We start from the raw sequence: 20,273 nt of genomic DNA, 5'->3' as shown, positions 1-20,273 counted from the left end.
AGGAATTCTGAGGGGAAATTGGGGAAGGAGAGCTCAGCTCTGCCCTGCTCCTGCTGCAAACGCAGGGCCTGGCACGGGATATCGGAGCTGAGATCATCCCTGGCCGTGCCAAGGGTTTGGGTTGGCACCGCAGCAGCCGCCGCTGCACCAGCCCTGGGCTGCCGCGGGGACGGACGGACAGACAGACGGACATCGAGCCCATTGCGTTCTTCTCCTGGATTTTCAGTTTTTAACTTGCTGAGAAGGTCAGGCAGCAATTTCTGCCCCCTGATATGTGTTGCCAAGAGGCACTGCAATTCTGAAAGTCCCTGGAATGATCACACTGAAAAAGCATTTAAAAACCCCCAAGATATCCCAAACAAAACTTCCTACATCCCCAAAGGGATTCCAGAGGCCGATGGAGCTGAGCCCAAGCAGCTGTTCAGGAGTGCTTCCAACATCTGGAGTTTTAAACCTCACAACAATAGATTTTGGGGGTGAATTATCAGATGTGGGTTATCAAAGCAGTTGTTCAAAAATAGCTCTGCAGGTTGGAGAAGTTTCATCCAGAGATTTGATGGGGCTAAATGTATCCGGAGAGAGAGCAGCACACAGAGGTACCTCTTCTGGATGACATTTTATTTCTGCTCTGCACATCTCCTAAGTAGGAAATCCACTTTGAAACCAGAAAATTAAAGAATTACAACAAGAGGTTTACTCTGGACACACTCAGATCTGCAGAGACTCTCCCTGGTTTGCTCCACTGTAATCTCAAGCACTTAACTGGAAAAACTCCATGCATGAGGAGCCATTCCTCTCAGGATTTCCCTTGGGTCACTGAGGACAAGCAGAAGAAAGAGCCCAGACAGATGAATCAAGATTTAAGAGCAGCCCCCATCTAATGGCTCGACAGCCTTTTTCAAAGGGAAACTCTGGTGTCCCCTTGGTTCTGAACTCTGCTGTGTCACACAAACATCACCAAGTGCTGGCAGCCACTGCAGCTCCACTGACAATTAACTGCAGATGAAAACCACAGAGCTTTGGGGACCACTGTGACATCAGAAGCCTTATCCTTCTCCCAGCAAATGTGGATGTAACACATAAAGAGAGTTCTCCAAATGATGAGGCTCAGCCCAGACCCCGTGTCACTTGGAAAGGCATTCACTGGAATGACACATTTTGCTCCAGGACACATCTGAAAATCCAAGTGATATATGTGCCACAATCCAAGGGGGAACAACTTAATACTGCTCTTTGAACAGAATCAAGATTCTATTTTTCTGTAAAATAGGATAAGAACTTACCCACTAGTTACATGATGCCTTTTTTCTTTCAATTCACAGAGGTTGAAAACCCCTGAAATGAGCTCTGAGTCACAGTGGAGGTTTTGCACTCTTACCTGTGCTTCTTGCAATATGAGGGCTGTGTCCTGCTCTGAAAATGGCTGGTCTGCAGGAGGAAGAGAAAAAAGAAAAAGAAAACTACAGCTCTTCAGAGTATGTGTACTTGAAAACCTCGTTTCAGCCATCAGTTTCAAAGGACAGGCACTCCATGCTGGGAATGGGAAGTGATGGCCTTGGAGCTAATGACACAGGCTGCAACTTAAGGGACAAAAATCTATCACCAGAACTTCATACACAATAAACACATTTCACATACACTAGGTCTTGAAAGAACATGAGCAAGCAAACAGCAAAATGAATTAAAACTTGTATCAAAAAGAGGCTGGAAATCCCCTGACCCCATTTTCACATGGAAACCACTGCTGGTAACTGCAAATGTGTTACTGGAAAACACCACGAGCAGATTTTCTTTCTGTTGTGGTTTAAGAGCAGTAAAATGCAGCATGGACTTAGCTTTACATGAGGGCTTAACCAAAATCCCATTGAACAGCAGCAGGGACTTAAATGGGATTTCCTCTGGTGCTTTTAGGTGTGCTGAGGAGGAAGTTTGTGCTTCCTGAGGTCCCAGGGATGGGGATGGGAGCTGACAGCTGTGTTGGAGGCAACTGGCTTGAGAATGCGACACATTGCATTGGGTGGGACACTGAAAATGGCTGGAGGGGTTTGGAAACACAAGTCTGGGATGTCAGCTCCTCAGGAGATTTATTTTTAGATGTTGATTTGCTGCCCTAACTCCTAGAGTGTATCTGGGGAGCCAGCTCTGTAAGCTTTCCCCAAACTCTAAAAGGTCTCTGTTTACACAGCAGAAATAAATAGCACTGTCACTGACACAGAATTGTCCGCTTCTAATGCATCAACTGTGACACATAACAAAAGGTTATTGTGGCAATTTAAGCTATGATCTTGCTCCACTTCATTGCTTTAAATCTTTGACCTTTGAGACATTTGATTTTGGGGTTCTTCCTAAACTTCCTTACTTTATTTCTTGAGCCAGGAACTCCTTATCCTTTTTAGGCAGCATATGCAAGAAGAGGGGTGGATGTGCAGTTAAAGACTGGGTAAGTAGCAAATACCTTCAAGGGACTGGCACGCTCAGAGAATTCTCTGCGTCATCCTGGGCGTGTCCCGGATGCCTGTGACCATGCAAGGACGCTCTTCAGTCCGTTTGTGGTGGCCATGGCACCACCATGACCCCCAAACAAACAGCGCTGCTTCAAAACCCCACTCCAGTCTGGCCCTGAGCAGGAGGGTAAAGGCAAAGGAAAGCGCTGAGATAGGGAGAGGTTTGCTTGGTTTTGTGGTACAGAAAATGCGGGAAGGAAACTCCAGATGAGGATCTGCATTAAAAAAAAAGAAGAGCAGCTGGGTGATCCCAAAGCCCAAACCGGACACAAAAAATGTGATATATGACATGGGTTTGGTGAGGGGCTGTGCAAGGTCAGCCAAGGAGAGCTGTGTCAAGCTGGAACTCACAGATGGAAAGTGGAACTGCCTTCCAGAAAAGGGAAGGATTCTAGGGTAACATTCCAGGGCTCCCAAAGGCTGGGAAGAGACAGGGAAGGACACGAGGCAGATGTTGAGGGGCTGACCTGAAGTGTGAGACCCATTCTGCAAGAGGACACACCAAGTGTGCAGATGGGGGTGAAAGGAGCAGCACCACGCCATGTGGAGCTCGGGCTGCTAATGAGGGGCTACCTGGGCAAAGAAGGACAAAGAAGAGGAGTAATTCATTTCCTCGAGCACTTGTGACTTTGAAGGAAAATTTTTGAAGGAAACTTTACCAAGGAAATTGGAAAGCTGATGGAGGGAAGAAGAGAACAGCTGAAACACTGAGATCAGAAACTCTGAAATTCGTGCAGAAGATAACCATGTTGGACTATGCCATTCCAAAGGGCAGAAATACAGAGCCACAAAGAAAGGATGGATAGGGCAATGGAAGCAACTGGAAAAGAAAACAGATGAATAACACAGTTTGTTCCTCCTGGAAGATGTGTCACTGACCTCAGCACAAAGGCAAAATGGCTAAAATGTGACATGCTCACTAAATCCAAGCCAGCCCACATGACCTCATGTTTAACATGAAACAATAACTGGAATTTAGAGGCAGGGAAAGCCAAATTAAATAAAGCCATTTAAAAATTACAGTGACGGTCATCCCTTGTTTAAACAAGCTACTAAAGGAAACAGCAAAAAAACGCCCATCACTTGACATTTTCACATAAATACTAGAAATATTTCTGAAAGATTTACTGAATTCAAAACATGGTATCAGGTTTAAAGGAAGACTAATATCACTTATCACACTGGACAGCTTTACTAGGTGGTCAGACAAATGATCTAATACTACACTCTCCCCTTAAAATTAATGACTTTTTTTTTTTTCAATTTACAAAACAGTACGGTTGGAGTGAACTGAATAAAGGAAATACAGGTAGTGCTGCCTTCTCCTTCAAGCAGAACAACCAACACTATGCATCCACTGAAATGAGAGAAGAAAACCCTTCAGTCTGAGGAGCAAGCTGGGAACAGATAAACTGCAGCAGTCAAGGTCATTTGGAAAGGCAGCCTTAATAACCTGAGGTGGAAACTGGACAAGAAAATAAGGCATTTTTGCAAAAAAAAACCCCAAAATCCTGTAATAAGGGAAAAAGCCTTGAAGCTTGTTAAAAAGGAAGTTGATGTGTTTTATCCTGAACGGAAAAAAAGCCTCTAGTTGTTGGTTTGGCTGCAGTCTTGTACAACATTTAAACAACATTCTCACATTCTGGATTATAAAAAAAAAAGTTATATAAAAAACCAGAAGGACCCAAACACAAAACAAAAACCCCAACCCAAGCTGCAGAGACTCCAGGACTGGGCCTCTCCCTGTTGAGAGACCTTTTCCTAACCCCACTTAAACTGCCATGTACCAGCATTGCTTTAACATTTTTCCTTTCTCCACAGCATTTATTACTTATAGCCATTTCCCCAACTCAGCCTTCAGTTTAAGCTGAAAATATCCAGTTACTCAGATTTCCTCTCCTGTGAGTCCTGCACACCATCAGTGAATTTGAGAGCCCATCTCTCCTACGACTTCAGCTCAGTCTTTTGAAAATGCCCGACCAGAATTACTCAGCAAATGTCACAGGACCTGTGTGCCACCTGAGCCATTCTCAGACCCACCAAACCCTGTGCCAGATCAATCTGCCACACTCTGCCCTTCCCACAGCACCAACCCACCAGGCTACCCTGGGCCCTTTTCCTGCTGGGTTTTTGTTGGATTTGCAGCCACCTGGCTTTGCATCTGCACAGCTGGCACCTTTCTGCACATCTTGGGCAGCCCCAGAGCCTCCTGTCACCCTGCTGTTGACATGTTTAACCTCATTCTCTGTCAAGACCCACAATTCCAACAATGCCAGCAACAGCAGCTCATGTTCGAGGCAGGCACATTTCTCAAACTCCTCTTTCAGCACTGCCTCAGGTCACCTGCAGCCTCTGCTGCCGTCACCTTCTCCGCTCTGTCCTGTCCCACCAACTGCATCCTCTGCTGTCTACACTTATTTAGCACATCCTTCACCAAACAGAGGAAATCTCATCACTACCCAATAAAAGCAGTCATAAAAGAGAGAAGGTTGCTCTGGCTTTGCAGTCTTTTGTTTATTATGGGTCACTTTTCCAATCAGTCACGTAACCCAACTTTGGTTTTTCACTACTTTTCAGATTTTCAGACCATAGCCCAAAGTCAGTGTCCATCAGTCTTGTCCCTGCCCAGATGTTTTTTCCTTTCTGAAGCAGGAAACTGGATTACTCTGCTCCACTCAGACAGAGATAACCTCAAACCAACACAAAAACACTGAACATGCATTTCAGGCTCAAATCCTGGAAAGATTTTGTGCTTCTGAACTGAGCCCAATAAGTGCACACAATAAATACCATTTCTAGTTCAGTTATCAATCCACTAGGAACAAAATGTACTTACACAAGCCATGTCCAAACGATGCAAGGAACACTCCTGGTTTTTCCTTGGGAAATGGGGCTGCAAATGTGGCTGTCAGCAATTCTGGGCAGCCAGATGTTAAATGTTTGTTTTACATACGTTAAAGAAGCAAGTTCAGTCTGACAAAGCAGCATCTTAAAATATGAAATCCCACTTCAACAGAAGGAGATTGCATTTGGTTTTTTGCAAGTTTTTTGGCCTCAAAACTCTTAGAAGTCTTTGCTGGGATAACTTGCAGCTTTAGGGCTGTTTTCTGTTTTGTTTCCCAGAGGGAACAGGAACGGTTTTTACCATAAAATAAATTATAATAGATGACATTTTTAGCTCTAAATGTTCAAGGCAAAAAACTTCCTCTCTTCCATAGATAACATTTCACTGTACATTGTGCTCCCTGCGTAGAGACCCACAAATTCCAGTTTTGTGATTTACAGCCTCTTACCCTTTCCTGAACGGAGCTGGAGGCTCTGCAGGCCTGCAGGAATGGGGGCCAAGACTTCCCACAGATCCCACAAAACCAGCTCACCCTGTTCAGGTGGATGCTCTGTTCAGACCAACAGGGAAAAAAGAGACAACACACCACCAAGGAGGTTCGTGCCCAGGGTCAGTTTTGCCCACCATGGGTTTCCCTCCTGAAGCAGCTGAACTTTTGATTTTTAAAAAACTTCCAGAGATGAAGGATGCCTTACTCAGGAGCACAGGAAAGGCCTGAACAGCATCCAGTTGGAATTTAACCTGCCTGGAACACACTTCTGCCTGTGCTCAAAGAAACAAACTCCTCCAATAAAGCAAATACAATTAGATCCTGCTGCAGCCTTCCATCATCACAGAACCAAATAAAACAATGGACACTTCTCGTGTTGGACTTCGGCAAAAGACATTTATTATTATTATTATTATTACTGCTGTTGTTGTGTTGCTGTTGTACCTCCTCTGCTCTGGCCACAGTGGTGGCGTAAATGCTGTTACCACATTGCAGCTGATGATGCCGGTGTACAAATCAAAATCCATCTTAATTTCAAACTCCATTAGAAACACAGGAAAAAAGATCAACATTTACGAAATGTAAAGGGAAAAATGGTATGGAAAGAATTATTTTGTTTTTATTTTTCAAGCTTCCAAGACAGTATTACAAACAACAGAGAGCAAAGTAAAGCTAGAAATGAAATACTTGACAGCATCTGTTTAAAAATTACAGCTAAGAAACCTAATAAAAGTTGAATAAACAGTTACTAGAAATAAAAATTTTTACACATATGATATTTGTCTGGGATTTTTATTTCTTTAAAATAATTCATACAAATGGTTACAGTCACAAACATGATTTTAACCAAAAATATTGCTAGCCTACCACATTACCAGGAAGGAATCAATGTAGGCAATGAAATGCTGCTACTTTTCAGTAGTCTAGTGCCTTTTCCAGATACCACCAATAATATATACTTTAACTGGTGACAAAAAGCACAATGCTCGTTTATACAAAACCTTTTTGTTTTCCTCAAAATCTCTTTGCAAGGTTGTCTTCATTTTGAAATAAGGGAATTCACGCCAAAATTAGGAGAAACTGTTTTTCTTTTGTTTACTAAATTATTCTAAAAAATAAGACAAGCAGGTAGAAAAAACAATGCACTGTGTGGCATAGAAAGAAAAATGGGAAAAATTCATTGTCCTGAGAAGTCTGCCAACTGCCTCATTTTTGGGCATGTTTGAAAATATAAAAGAAAGGATTTTTAATCTCAAAACTGGTTTGCTGAATGCCTCCCTTATGTTTTTCCTTGTCGACAGCTAAGCAAACAAACCCTTTTTAATGTTCTAGAAACTGTACACAGACAAGTACATTCATGATATAATTAACTACTAACTTCTCTTGCTTAACAAAGAACCCATAGGACACAGAAACAGTGAATCAGTCCACTGGACAGGGACAAACTACAATTTATACGGAGGAAAAAAATGTTTCCGAATCTTCTTTTTGTCTCCCACCTTTTTTCCTTTTATACTGTATATTGGACCAGTTTCTGAAGCAATAATCGTCTCCTCCTGCAAGTTCATGGTTTTGCCTTGAATCCAAATCCAGGGTTTTGCTCGGAGCGGAGCTGCTGTCTCCGGCGCGGCGCAGGGAATGCTGCTGTGGGCTACAATTGGTCGCTGGGGTGCTCTCTATCAGCCTCTGGTTTGACAGTTTGGCCGGGGGAGGGCGCGTGGGGCGGGTGGGCGACGGCGGGGAGCCCGTGCGACAGCGCCATGGGGTTGGGGACGATGCCTTCCACCGCCGCGGGGATGCCCGTGGAGGCCACGCTGACCACGCCCGGGGGGTACCTGCTGGGGAGAGGCACACAGGGCGTTAGAGCGGGGACAGCTGAGCTTCTCTGGGCCGGGCTGAAGGCACTGAGATGGCAGCTCGTGCTCACACTTCGTTATTATTTAAATTATAATTTTAATATAATTATATATATATATAATAATTATATTAATAATTATTATATATAATAATAATTATATTAAATAATATATATAAATATATATTATTTAATGTAATTATTATATTATATATAATATTTATATTTATATATTATATATAAATATAAATATTATATATAATATTATATAATTATAATTATAATATTTATAATTTATATAATATTATATAAATATATATAATATATTTATATTATATATAATATTTATAATATATAAATAATAATATATATATAAAATAATTACATATATATAATTATCTTAATAATTATTATATATATAATAATAATTATATTAAATAATATATAAAAATATATATTATTTAATATAATTATTATATTATATATAATATTATATAATTATAATTATAATATTTAAATTTATATAATATTATATAAATATATAATATATTTATATTATATATAATATTTATAATATATAAATAATTATATATATATATATATATATATAATAATTATAATTCGTTCGTTATTTCTGATCAGTACAACAGTCTCACTGCTCGGAGTTCTGCAGCCTTCCATCAGAAGGCACAAAATGGCCAACAAGACTGAACTATCCAATGAAGAGCTGACACCTGGATTATTTTCCCTTTTAACCCAATAACTGATCCCACAGAGCCCACAGTGCAGACTTTTCTGCCCAATTACAAAATGCCACCCAAACCCATGGAGAAGGAGGAAGAAGCAGCATGGAGAAGAAACCCAGGATGACACCCTGTGCCCTCCATCTTGCTGCCATCCACAGCATACTAAAAATCCCAAACCCTCAATTTCTCCCCAAGTGACACACCCACACTGCTCTCTATAATCTATTTCACACTTTTGTGGATTCCAGTCTATCTTGAAGTCTGGGAAACTTTCTCCATGGATGAGGGTCAGAGTCAGTGCTGCCTGGGGGTCAGGGCACCCCAGAGCAGACACAGAAATATTCCCTGTGCTGCCCTGGGTTTGTACACCCACCCTGCCTCCTTCCAGAGCTACAGAGAGGCTTCTTTTGCTTTCAGACCAGTTACAGACACAGGGTTCAGCTCCAGTGAGATGCCACATGCAGATGCTGCTACATAAAGCAAATCATGCACTGTATTTTAACCAAATGAGACATGAAAGTTTGCCAGATTGTTTCTTCAGATTGAATAGCAGGAGTAACAGCACAGCAAAGGAAACCACGTTCAAGTTTTGCTCCTCTTAAAGTATAACCTCAACAAGAAGTAATTCCAGCTAGGTCTGTGCAATATGTTCTCTACAACTTTTCCTTTTCGTCCTCTCTCATTCTCATGTAGGAATTTAAAATTTTCATTGCTGTGGTTTGGAAAAGTATTTGTTTACACTATTTTTGCAGTCTTAGCTTCCTGACAGCTCCCCCAAAAAGCCACAACACCCCCACAATAACAGGATGACAAACTATTGCACCTGAGTAACTTTTTCAGCAGCAAACTTGCCACTGCACTTGTCTGACTGAGAACGAGTGCCAGTTACACAAGGACAAGTGCTTTAGGCAGACTACAAGAAAGGGAAATGCAAACACAAAATTTATGGATGGTTTTAAAGATTTCTTCCTCTATCTGGACAAACACTGAGGCTTAAATATTTTGTTAATTCAACAAAAGAATCACCCTCTGATTCAGATTGATTTTATGATGGTTCTGATGTTATCAGGCTGAAAAAAATCTTGCAAATTTACTATTCCCTTCAGATGTAATTGATGAACACTGGTGCTTCACAGTGCTGTATAAAAACAGCTACACATGGATTTAATAAAAATATGTAGGTTTTTAAAGTCAAATACCTCAAAACCTATTTGCAAGTTATGTCACACTGGCCACTAGCACTGACCCTTTGCCTCCCTGCTCATCATAAAGTTGCCCACTCATCCCTCATTTCCCTCATTCTCTCCTGCTGTCCTTGCCCACCCAAGCACCCAGGTGAGAGCATTATCCATCTGAAATCCTGAACACAAAAACCACCACCCACTGCAGCTTTTGCTGCCCAAGGGTTTACCCAGGACTACCTGGGACAAAAGGCACTTGTCGAGCTTTTTTCAAGTACATTATTCTGCTGTTGATCTTCTCCTCACCACAGCTCAATGCACCTGGGAATTTCACCCCTTTTCTGCATCTTCTCCGTGGTAATAAATGTTTGTGCTGCTCATCCCAAGTTCCCTCAAAGTGGCAGAAAATGAGTGCAGAACTTAGGCAAGGCTCAGGAGAAAAAAGCTGGATCAGGCACTCCGAGTTGTTTTCCTGCTCCCACCACGGAAACATCACGGGAAGCACTTTTGGGAACACAGAGCCAGAGGGGCCCAGCAGGGCTGACATGGCAAAGAGGGACAGCACACACTGCCCTGGTGATCCTGGCAAAGCCTCCTGCACACCCAGCACTGCATCTGGGACTGATCCCACCTCCTGCAGGCCAGCAAACTCTGCTCCCAACTCTGCTCACATTCACAGGGCGTCCTGCGCTAATTCCCTCTCCACAGAGGCTCCTTGGAATTCATTTGCACTTGCTAATGGAATTAGTTGCTTGTTTCAGTAACTCCATTTGAATCTTATTAATCAAATTTGCTTCAATGCCTATGAAAACTGTCAGACAGTATTGTTTTACCTAAATTTAATTTTGAAACAGCTTTTCTGTTATTCTAGGTGCTGTGCAAGACACACAACACAACACAAATTTCCATTTACAAGTCCAACACTGCAGCTGTTTTCAACACAATCTCTACTTTCTAACAACATATTCCCTCAGTATCAACACACCAAAGCTGGAAAAAAGTCAAGGAGAGAGCAACTTCTGCAACTGTGTTTTCCTCAGGAAGAAAAGCCAGAGCCTTCCCTGGTGAAAACGGACAGTGCTGGATCAGGAGCACTAAGAGTTACCCTACGAGCACATTAAACATTTCAAACTGCACATCTGTAATTCTACTGACTCCAAATATCCTTGCTGAGTATAAGGACATTCCCATGGACACCAAGCCATAACCACCAGGATCCCACCTGCCAGCACCTCACCTCAGGTACAGGTTTCCTACAGACTTTGAGTAACATCCAGAGGCCCTGTGATTGTTTTTCTTGTCCTAAAGCCACACAGTGGCAGCAGCCAATATACAGACACCATCCTGCTCCACAGAAACTGCACTGAACTTGACCACTCCTAACCCTGCTTTGCAATCCTCTTTTTGAATTTTTTGTCCCTTTTTAATCATCAGTGTTGCTCAAATCCTATCTCTGAAAGGGCACATAAATTCCAGCCTCTATCCGTGAGCATTTGTATTCTATAGAACTTTCCCTTTTTCTGCTATTTATTGCTTTTCCAGTCTTTCCATTTTTTCTATTCTCAACCAGCAAATACATCCTCTCCAGCACTTCATAAGTTCCCCTCTATGTTCCTCCTCTGGCAGCAGTAAGCTGAAATGTTTTCCAGGTAGAATGTCCACTGAACTAAATTTTTGTGAAAGCAGAAGTGAGCAATCAGTTATACCTCTTAATTAATTCATACTCTTCCATCCCCTTCCCCTATGTAGTCTTAATTTAGGAGAAAAACCACACTAGCCCTCTTAATTACAACAGATAGGCAACTCTAATTTCTACTTTACTCTCACCTATCTTTCAAATGGCAGAAGCACCTTGAATTCACTATATCAAGCTCTGTTAAAGAAACTGAGTCTGTCCTAGAAGAGTTGCAATTTTCACTCTGTTATCATGCACTGAATCTGGAAATCACCAGTGAAGCACCTCAACGTGAAATAACTCCTGAATTACCAACATCCAGCCATGCCCATCCATGTCCCTCTTCAGTACTTAAATATTCACAGAATCATGGAATGGTTTGGGATAAAAGGGACTTTAAGATCCACTTGTTCCAACTCCCTGCCATGCTCAGAGCCATATCCAGCCTTATCCTCCACCTGCAGGGAGGCAGGAAGATGTGTGGAAATGTCCATAAATGGTACAACCACTGTTCCTGGCTGCTGAATTTCTCTGTGCCTGTGACAGGAAGTGGCAGGGAGTTATTTCACAGCTCAGTAACAAATACACAGTGGTAACACCAGATCAGGGTATGCTGTGCCTGACCACTACAAACAATTCCTTCTCAGGAGTATTGTTGATCTTTACCCATGGGACAGGTCCTGTTTGCATGACCTTTAGTGTTGATAGGGTGTCTTGCATTTCACACAGCAAATGGTTTTGTTTTCCCCAGAATATGATGATATTCAGATGATCTAGATTACAATCTGCTGACTAATGCTCAGTGTTCTTAGCTTGTGATAATATCTGTAATTTGAGATTTCTGTCCTACATCAAAATACAAGTGAATTATATATCCAAAATAAAACAACCTCGTTAGTTTTAATTCACTAAAAGAGATATCTGCATTTTTTAACATATCAATTATTATCCCAGGTCTTATCTTCTAATGCAATTACATGAGTATGATACAGTTATTAGCACATCTGAAACATTGTACTGTCTGTGAAAGACTACAGAACTCACTCAATTCAACATCATCTTGGATTGCAAAGAAAAGATGGAAAAACTTGGTTTGAACAATCAGTTCAAATGCTGTACTTAATCCAGGTAGGAATTAAGCATCAGCAAACACTATTGAAACCAATTCCTCCATAAAACCTGGGCTTCAAGTGATGCATATTTTACACTTCACACAGTAGTAACTGCCTTTACCCACCTTCTAACACTATTCTACTGCCCTTCCAAAAAGCTTTTAACATTTATTGTGTAACTATTAACTCCTGCCACAAAATTCCTAAAATTACTTTTATTTTGCATTTGAAAATAATGAAATCAGAATTTTACAATAAATTTTCTTTATCAAAAAAAGGACTGAAACAATGTCTTAAAAGGCCACTCAGTTCTGTGTTTACCCTGCTTAAATTGAATACATATGGTCTTTACCTTGTAAATCATTAACTCCCCCAAACATTCCTAAGTTAAAATTAATTTCTGGCTGCAGAGCCTGCTGCTGCTGGACTTGTGACCCCCAAAATGAGAACAAAAAGCTGCATTTTATTTGGGCATGGACCCCTGTTCTCAACTGCCATGACAGGGTTGGAGTTATTACCTCCTGTCCAGCAACACCTGCCTTTAAGCCCCAATTACATTCAGCCATGTCCTCACTACCCCAAACTGCAGTCCCTGAAACCAGATGCTGTGTGGAGGAGAACATGTGTGCTTGAGCTTCTCATTTCAGCAAATAAAACCACCCTTCTTGGATATTTAGGGCTATGGGCACACTGCCAGAAATCAACATCAAGTGCTGTGATCACCAAATCCAAGGTATTCTTTTCCCTTGGTGCACTTGTGGCTCCTGATGTGACAGAGGGGGTGACAGAGGGGGTGACAGAGGGGGTGACACTCATCCCTGCCACCCCTCCACCCCTTTCTGATGAGACTGCTCCAAGTCACTGGGACAGGATAACAAAATCAGGATCCCCCTCTACTGCAAGTATGGGGAGTCCTCCTAAACAACAGCAAAGGTAAAGTGGGTGCCTGAGGAAGGACAGTGAAGGATGAGGATTAGGAGAGTGAGCTACGACAAAACAGTGACAGGACTGCACTGCCCCTTTCCTCAAGGCCCTGAGGGAATCTGGCATTTGGAGCTTTCTGCCACCTTCATCCTACTCATGTGTAAATATCAGAGTGGAAAACACAAAAACTGCAGGTGTTTTTCATAAATAAAAACTGTGTGAAGCTGGCTACTAGGAAGAACCTGCTGCTAGAATAGCTGCTAGGGGTAAAGGGACAGAGAATGACTCTGGAGCAAACAAAGTAACTCAGGAATGTGCATATTAGATGTAAAAAATTGCCCCTTTCTATTAATTATTAAGACCTGCTTTCACAGTTGACTGAGAATACATAGATCAAGTCTCTCAAATGCTTCTGCTTAAAAATTAAACATATAATTTAGAAAAAGCTATTTTAAACATATTTTCATAATCACCACAGGCTGTTGCACTGCTTTCAATACTGGGTTACTTGCTCTCTCTTGTGTCTGGAGGCCACAAAACAATGCAAGTTTATTACTGAAAGTCTTTCTGTAACCTACAGCTGCATCATTACCTTCAGAAAAAAACCAAAACACTTCCACTGCAACACTGGAGAAGACCAGAATTGTTTTACTTGAATATACAAATATTGCTCACATACTAACCCAACAGAAAAAAGGCTGTAAGAGCATTTATAGCCAGACACAGCATGACTGGTATCAACTAGCAAAACAGGATTATTCTCCTGAACACAACGATTACAAAACCAATACAGCTGGTGTGTAATGCAAAAGCACTTCAATCATTAATGGGAAACTCTTTTATCTATTCTTGAATACCTACACTGAATTATGGAGGTATTTCCTCTACCTCTTCAGCACACTTACCTGTATGCAGCACCATTAAGCTCTGGATGAACAACTCCAGGGTCCATACTGGCCCAATGTGTAGCTGCAGTCAAGTGATCTTTGTTAACACAGTTTTTCAGGCTGTCTGGAATACGACCTAAGATGAAGCAAGGAAGAGGAAATAAAAATGTATTAAAATTGTGTGCCTCATACTCTTAGTATGTCTGTGTTAAAAAATACTTACAAATATTTGTGTATTTAAATCAATACATAAAACGACACTAAGAGCTTGTTTCTGATCCTTGCTGTAGCCTTTTGCCTGGGACTTAGGCAATAATGGCTGAAATGCTCTGCTTAATTTTGATTTTCCTGTCTCTCTTTATCTCTTCTATACAGGGTCTCAGGAGAACCAAAATCAGTAGGAGTTATCTTTCCAAGAAGCTGTAATTAGGATATAGAGCACAACTACCAATCAGACTCAGTAATCTAGCCCCCTGCTCTCTGTCCTTAACATCACTTTCCTCCTTTTCCTTCCACCTGCAACAGCAACTAAAAACACTTTATGAAAAATACAGAATTCTGAATGGAATGACCAGCACTTATTCCCTGTCCTCCTGAACTTTCCCTTCTTTATCTAAGTTGCTCTTCACTTTTATTTACTGCAATGTATCAATCCTCAGCCATGCCTTTCATTCCTACATAAAATGAAAATACACCAGAATTTCCTTTCTTCACTTCATTAAACTCTTCCTTAACCTCTGAAGTACAAGTTTTAAGACTGGAAAATCTGTGAACCTGAATCCTCAATTCCGCACTGGACAAGCCTGTGACTGTCATCTGCAGAACTATCTTCAGCCCTGCTACAAATGACATGAGCACATCCAACACAGATTTTCTTCATAGCAAGAGGAAAGTTCCCACCTATTTTAAATGGAGAGAGATCAATTGGAGCATGTGTTTTTTCTGGCATCTGTTTTAATGTGTCTTCACTGAAGTTCAATCTTACAGTGCACTTGCACAGAGGGGCAGAAAGGGGTAATTTTGAGTCCACCCCTGCCACTGCTGGCAGTGGGACTCCAGAAACCCTCACAAAAACTGACCATGCTCCACCATTGAAGAACTCAGCCTTTTGTCTCCAGCTTCCTACTGGAAATCTGATCAAGGACTTCACCATCTCTGCCTGCAATTCCTACCCATCAGCCTGGCCACAATGGGGCTGTAAAAAAGCCTTTTCACAGAACTGCTTTTTGTGCAATGGATCCCATCAAAGAGGGTTACTCCAAGCCTTCAGCTGATGTCCCTGAACCTGGCACATCTCCTGGGCACAACCTGAAAGGGCCTTCAGTTCAGGACTGAACAAGGTGAGCTACATAACCCATTATAGGTGAACCACCGAGAAATCATCTTCAAAATGTAGCTAAAATATACATCCATCTAAACTTCTGCCAGAACTGTCCACAAATTTAAACAGTACCTTTCTTCTTCTAATGTTTATCCTTCTCAATCCTGTCTTCCTCTTTGCCCACCTTAACTTCTGTAGGCATGTTCTACTAGTCTCCCCTCAAAACCCAGTAAGTATTTTTTAATTTATTTTAAACTTCTAAATATCTTTTCACTTGCCATGCTTGCCCTATCTCTTACATCCATTCCAGTGGTCCTCCTTAGTTCATACTTGGAATGCTTCAGAGTTTAAAAATATATTTCAAGGTATTTAATCTCTGCTGATTATTTCTGTTTTACACATCACAACATCATTGACTTTTAAGCAACAGCAAAAACACTTTAACATTTTTATTGTCAGATGGTAGTCATAGCCTTCATTCCTACACTTCACACCTTTTTCCAATTATTCTCCCTCTCTACACCCTCTCTTCTTTGTGCTCCCCTATGGTTTTCATATATCCAGCTTTATCCCACATTTCCTGTATCTTTCCTACATTTGTTTCACTGCAATTCAATGTCATTCTCACCTCCTTAATGCTGGTCTCAGTTTGATCTTACTAAAAACCATATGTAAACACTGAAGTGCTGACAGCTTCGATACAAATCAATGATCCAGATCGCTGGGAGCACCATCACACTTGAAGGAACTGTGTCTGCCTTTCTAGGCACATATGCCTGGGCTACTGCACAAATTTAACATAAAACTAGCTCTGGATAGCTGGCTCTTCTCTACTTTCAGACAATAGCCTATTAATGCTGGTTTGCACATCAATCACAGGTATTGGATGCTGGTTTGTGCAATCTCTCCCAGAGCTGTCTGGGAGCAGGCAACAGCGACTGAACACCCTGACAAACAAACAAATGTAGCACTGGAGTTCTGGAGCACAGCCACAAGCACCAATTCCAGGAAAAGGATGGTCAGGCTCTCAGGTCACCTCTAAAACAGAGTGAAATCATCCAGTAAAGGACAATTCAGGAGTTTAAGAGGTGTCTTTAATTAGCATCCAGAAGAGAATCTTCTTTCTGCACAGGCTATAAATGAAACTAAATCGCCTGGTCTCTCCAGGCACAAGGCAGAGGGAAGGCTACTGCCAGTGCTCTTTGTGGAACAGAGCAATGTGCTGGCACTGAACTGCTCTCAAGGTGACACAGATGGCCCTGCATGTCTGCAGAGCTTTCAGCCGCCATCGCCAAGGGGGACACAGCAAAGTCCAACTAAAGGGAAAACATTAGTGCTTAATGAATCATTTTCCAGTATGAAAATCCTTCCTTTTATTTTAGGCTACAAGGGATTCAAACCCATGCCAAATGGCTCAGTCCTCTCATTTTATTTATTAGCAGTGCATGTTTGAGACGTAGCTGTTTTCTCTTATGTGAGCAGTTTACAATTACATGGCAGTTATATAACAAAGACACTCTGCCCTTTAAAATGCCAGACTTCTTTAGCAGGGCTTTAAAGAGGGGAACATCTAAAATAGAATAACTTCCCAACAAAATACTGAAAACTTTACACGGAGAACTGCTCATGACAAGTATAAAGGAGTGTCTAGGAAAAGCTAAGGAAAATACCAGCAATACCAGGAGGACTTGCAGTCAAATCCATCAATGGGTAATAGTTATATGCAACAAAGAAAAAAGCAGATGATTTTCCACATATAAATACATTGCCTATACATGAAAAAAGGACTTATTCTGCAATGCCTGCCTTCCCTATATAATTGCAAAGAACCTCCAAAATTACTTGTTCCAATTCTGAGAATAGACTTAGTGAGCATTTGCTGATTTCTGTGTTCCAAGTATTAGAAACAAAACCCAAGGCTGCTGCTTTTAGGCATCTCTCAAGACTGAAGAAATAGGTTTCTTAGCAAGAACCACAGAGTGAGGGAGCTAATGACAAGAGCAGTGTGAGCCAGTACCTGTGATCGCCCTTCGGATCTCTCGCGCCGCTTCCTCCCGCATCTCAATGGAGGCCTGCTCACTGTACCAGGCTGCATGTGGGGTACAGATCAGGTTTGGTGCATCCTTCAAGGGGCCCTGACTAAAGCTAAATGAAAATTTAAAACAAGATCAAATGACAAAAAAATATTGGGGGGCAAGGGGAAAAGCAAGGTGAGGAATCCTGATGGATTTGTACATACACAGATTAATTTCTACAACACAAAATAACTGCATTTCTATTCCTTATTGTGCTTGTTTACAGTTCTGTTAATTTAATGTATTATTTAGGATATAAATAAGCAACAATCACTTTATAGACTCAAAGGGTGGAACTTAAGTATAGCAGCAACATTAGCTTCTGTCCAATGCACTTACTGTAACTACAGTCACTGCCACTCCAGTTCTGGGGCAGAAATGCATAAGGGAAAACCCAAATTAATTTAGGATGTCATTCCATTTGCCTAGGTCATCACAATTTTACTTTTATTGCATTAACTAACAAAGCTCTTCTCTTTCTGTCAGTATGACATCTAATCATTTAAAGAAAAAAATCTTACAATTATTTCCAAATCAGAGGTGTGTCCATCAGCAGCCTCAATGCTTTTTGCATAATTCAAGTTGGTTTTTTTTTTAATTTTTAGCTGTTTTTTCTTTCCCATCCCTTTATAGAAACTCCACAGAAAGAAGGAAATTTACAGATTGTTTTTTAGGGAAAGCAATGAATCTGTGTAAAAGTGTTATCACAGATACAAAGTAGAGAAACTGAAAATAATGGAAACTTGCTCCTCCTAGTCATTTCCAGTTTTAATAATCTTGCAGTCAACTGTAACAGGAGAGCAAATATTTTAAGACAAAAGCGTGCTTTCAGGGTTGGTCATAATTCATAAAAGGATAGATCTCATCTGTAGTTCAATAAACATCAAAATATCTGGCAAAACTCTTGAATAAAGAGCGCATGCTGCAATGGGATAGACATGCAGCACTGCAGCCAAAGGAAACTGTGGCTGTAATCCTGCAGCTGAATCTCTGCACATGGCATCTCCACGCAGGAATTGGGGTTCCTAGAGGGCAACTGGGCTGCTTGTGCACATCCCAGACAGCAACTGGGAAGAATGGATGGAGCTGCAAATCCCCTGAGCTGCTACACTGGCTTTGCACAGCACCACTGCACTGCAATGACTACCTTGGGGAGTAAATGAATCCAGGGTATGCACACAGAAAATTAAGTTTTTGTCATGTGGCATCATGCCTCACTCAGCAGATATAAAATTTCTGACAAAAAGGATATTATTCTATTTTTTCAAAGATTTTATTTCCCCCTCAAGCTGGAATGAGAGATACTGTCCTCTCTCCAGTCTTTCCAACCTGCCCTGAATCTGTTCTTCTTCAAAAACCTATGTGAATTGTTGAAGTTAAAAATAACGATTTTCCCTGCCCAGCCTGAAAAAGGCTTGTCACATGCAAGGACTAAGCCACAGCAGTCTGTGCTCAAGCCTCAAGGACATAAGAAACAGGCTCATTTTGATGAGGAGTGCTGATATCTCAGTGCCAACGCCACTGAGGGGAGTGGTGCATTTCTGCCTGGAACACTGGACTGAGTCATTCAGAAACTCAGGCTTGAGCTACCAGCCCTGCTGCTGACAGCAGAGTGACAACTCCCCTTGTAAAGGGTAAGACAAAATAAAACCTGCACTCTGACAGCCTTCCTGAACCTTTTTTTGCAACCTCTCACACACTTATGGCTTTCCTGCAGAGGCAATCTGGACAAATATATTTTCCTTCAGAAAGGTGTCATAAAGCACTTCCCACACCACATCTCAACTCTTTGCCTTTCAAAGAGCCTGTTCAGGCATTATTTGCCTCCAAGCTGCATCAGTGGCAGAGGGGCACTCTCCTCAAAGCCATGGCCAGGATTTGAACTCAGGTTCCTGATATTTCTACTAAATAAACCCACTGGCTTTGTTTTAGTTTTCTTTTTAAGGAATTAAATCTTGGATGTCACTTTTTTTACTTCTAACCACACGCACAAACTCTATCTACATTTGCATTAATCCAGTGCTGCACAGATTCATGTTGCTTTGCTAATATTTAGCTACCAAATAAAACAGAAAACTCAATTTACTTGTTGCTGTTGATTGTATCATGCACTAAGACTTAAAAATAAGAAAGTGAACAAAAGAAAAAGAAAAGAAAAGGAAAAGCACCTGAATGGTTCTGACTCATGTACATCTAAGGCTGCCCCTCGTATCCTTCCTTCCTTCAGGGCCTGTGCAAGTGCTTTTTCGTCTACTAACCCACCTCGAGCTGTGTTGACCAGGAAAGCCCCTTGTCTCATCTAGGGAAAGTTAAAAACAAGAATGATGAAATAAAAATAAATGAAATAAAACCGTTGTGGCATTATTTTTTCACTCAAAAGAAGCATCCATTACAACAAAGGCTATTCAGCTGGTTTAAACTGTAACAGTTGTCTTCCCTTTCCACTGGAAAGTACCATCAAATGTGATGCTTCTAACATAAAATGCTATTTCACAGCACTTAATAACCTTTTGTTTCTTGTAAGTAGTGTCTTTTAATAGAAGCCTTGTTTCAGATATTGTGCAGTAACATGATCAAAAGGTACAACTGTGCATATGAAAGTGACAGATCATTTTATGCCTTTTTATTTCACTGTGAAATTGCATGAGACAGAAACTA

General features: G+C 41.2%; 1 protein-coding gene across 2 annotated transcripts in view; it reads right to left on the bottom strand.

The window, feature by feature from the left end:
* Positions 1 to 6,213: 6,213 nt before the first annotated feature.
* LOC141727954 (C-terminal-binding protein 1-like) overlaps positions 6,214 to 20,273 on the bottom strand; it is a 28,506-nt gene continuing 14,446 nt past the window's right edge. The window contains exons 4-7 of one of the 2 annotated variants that reach the window (XM_074534238.1): positions 19,784 to 19,914; positions 17,558 to 17,685; positions 14,238 to 14,355; positions 6,214 to 7,674 (exon numbers count right to left, since the gene is read on the bottom strand). In XM_074534238.1, coding sequence (XP_074390339.1) covers positions 7,491 to 7,674; positions 14,238 to 14,355; positions 17,558 to 17,685; positions 19,784 to 19,914 — 561 coding nt within the window. In that variant the 3' untranslated portion in view covers positions 6,214 to 7,490. Of the gene's footprint in view, positions 7,678 to 14,237; positions 14,356 to 17,557; positions 17,686 to 19,783; positions 19,915 to 20,273 lie in introns of both variants that reach the window. The other variant, XM_074534237.1, reaches the window with a different exon arrangement.

Source organism: Zonotrichia albicollis, unplaced genomic scaffold (assembly GCF_047830755.1).
Source record: "Zonotrichia albicollis isolate bZonAlb1 unplaced genomic scaffold, bZonAlb1.hap1 Scaffold_406, whole genome shotgun sequence".
In the NCBI taxonomy this organism is placed as follows: domain Eukaryota; kingdom Metazoa; phylum Chordata; class Aves; order Passeriformes; family Passerellidae; genus Zonotrichia; species Zonotrichia albicollis.
This window is presented reverse-complemented; position numbering and strand designations above follow the sequence as displayed.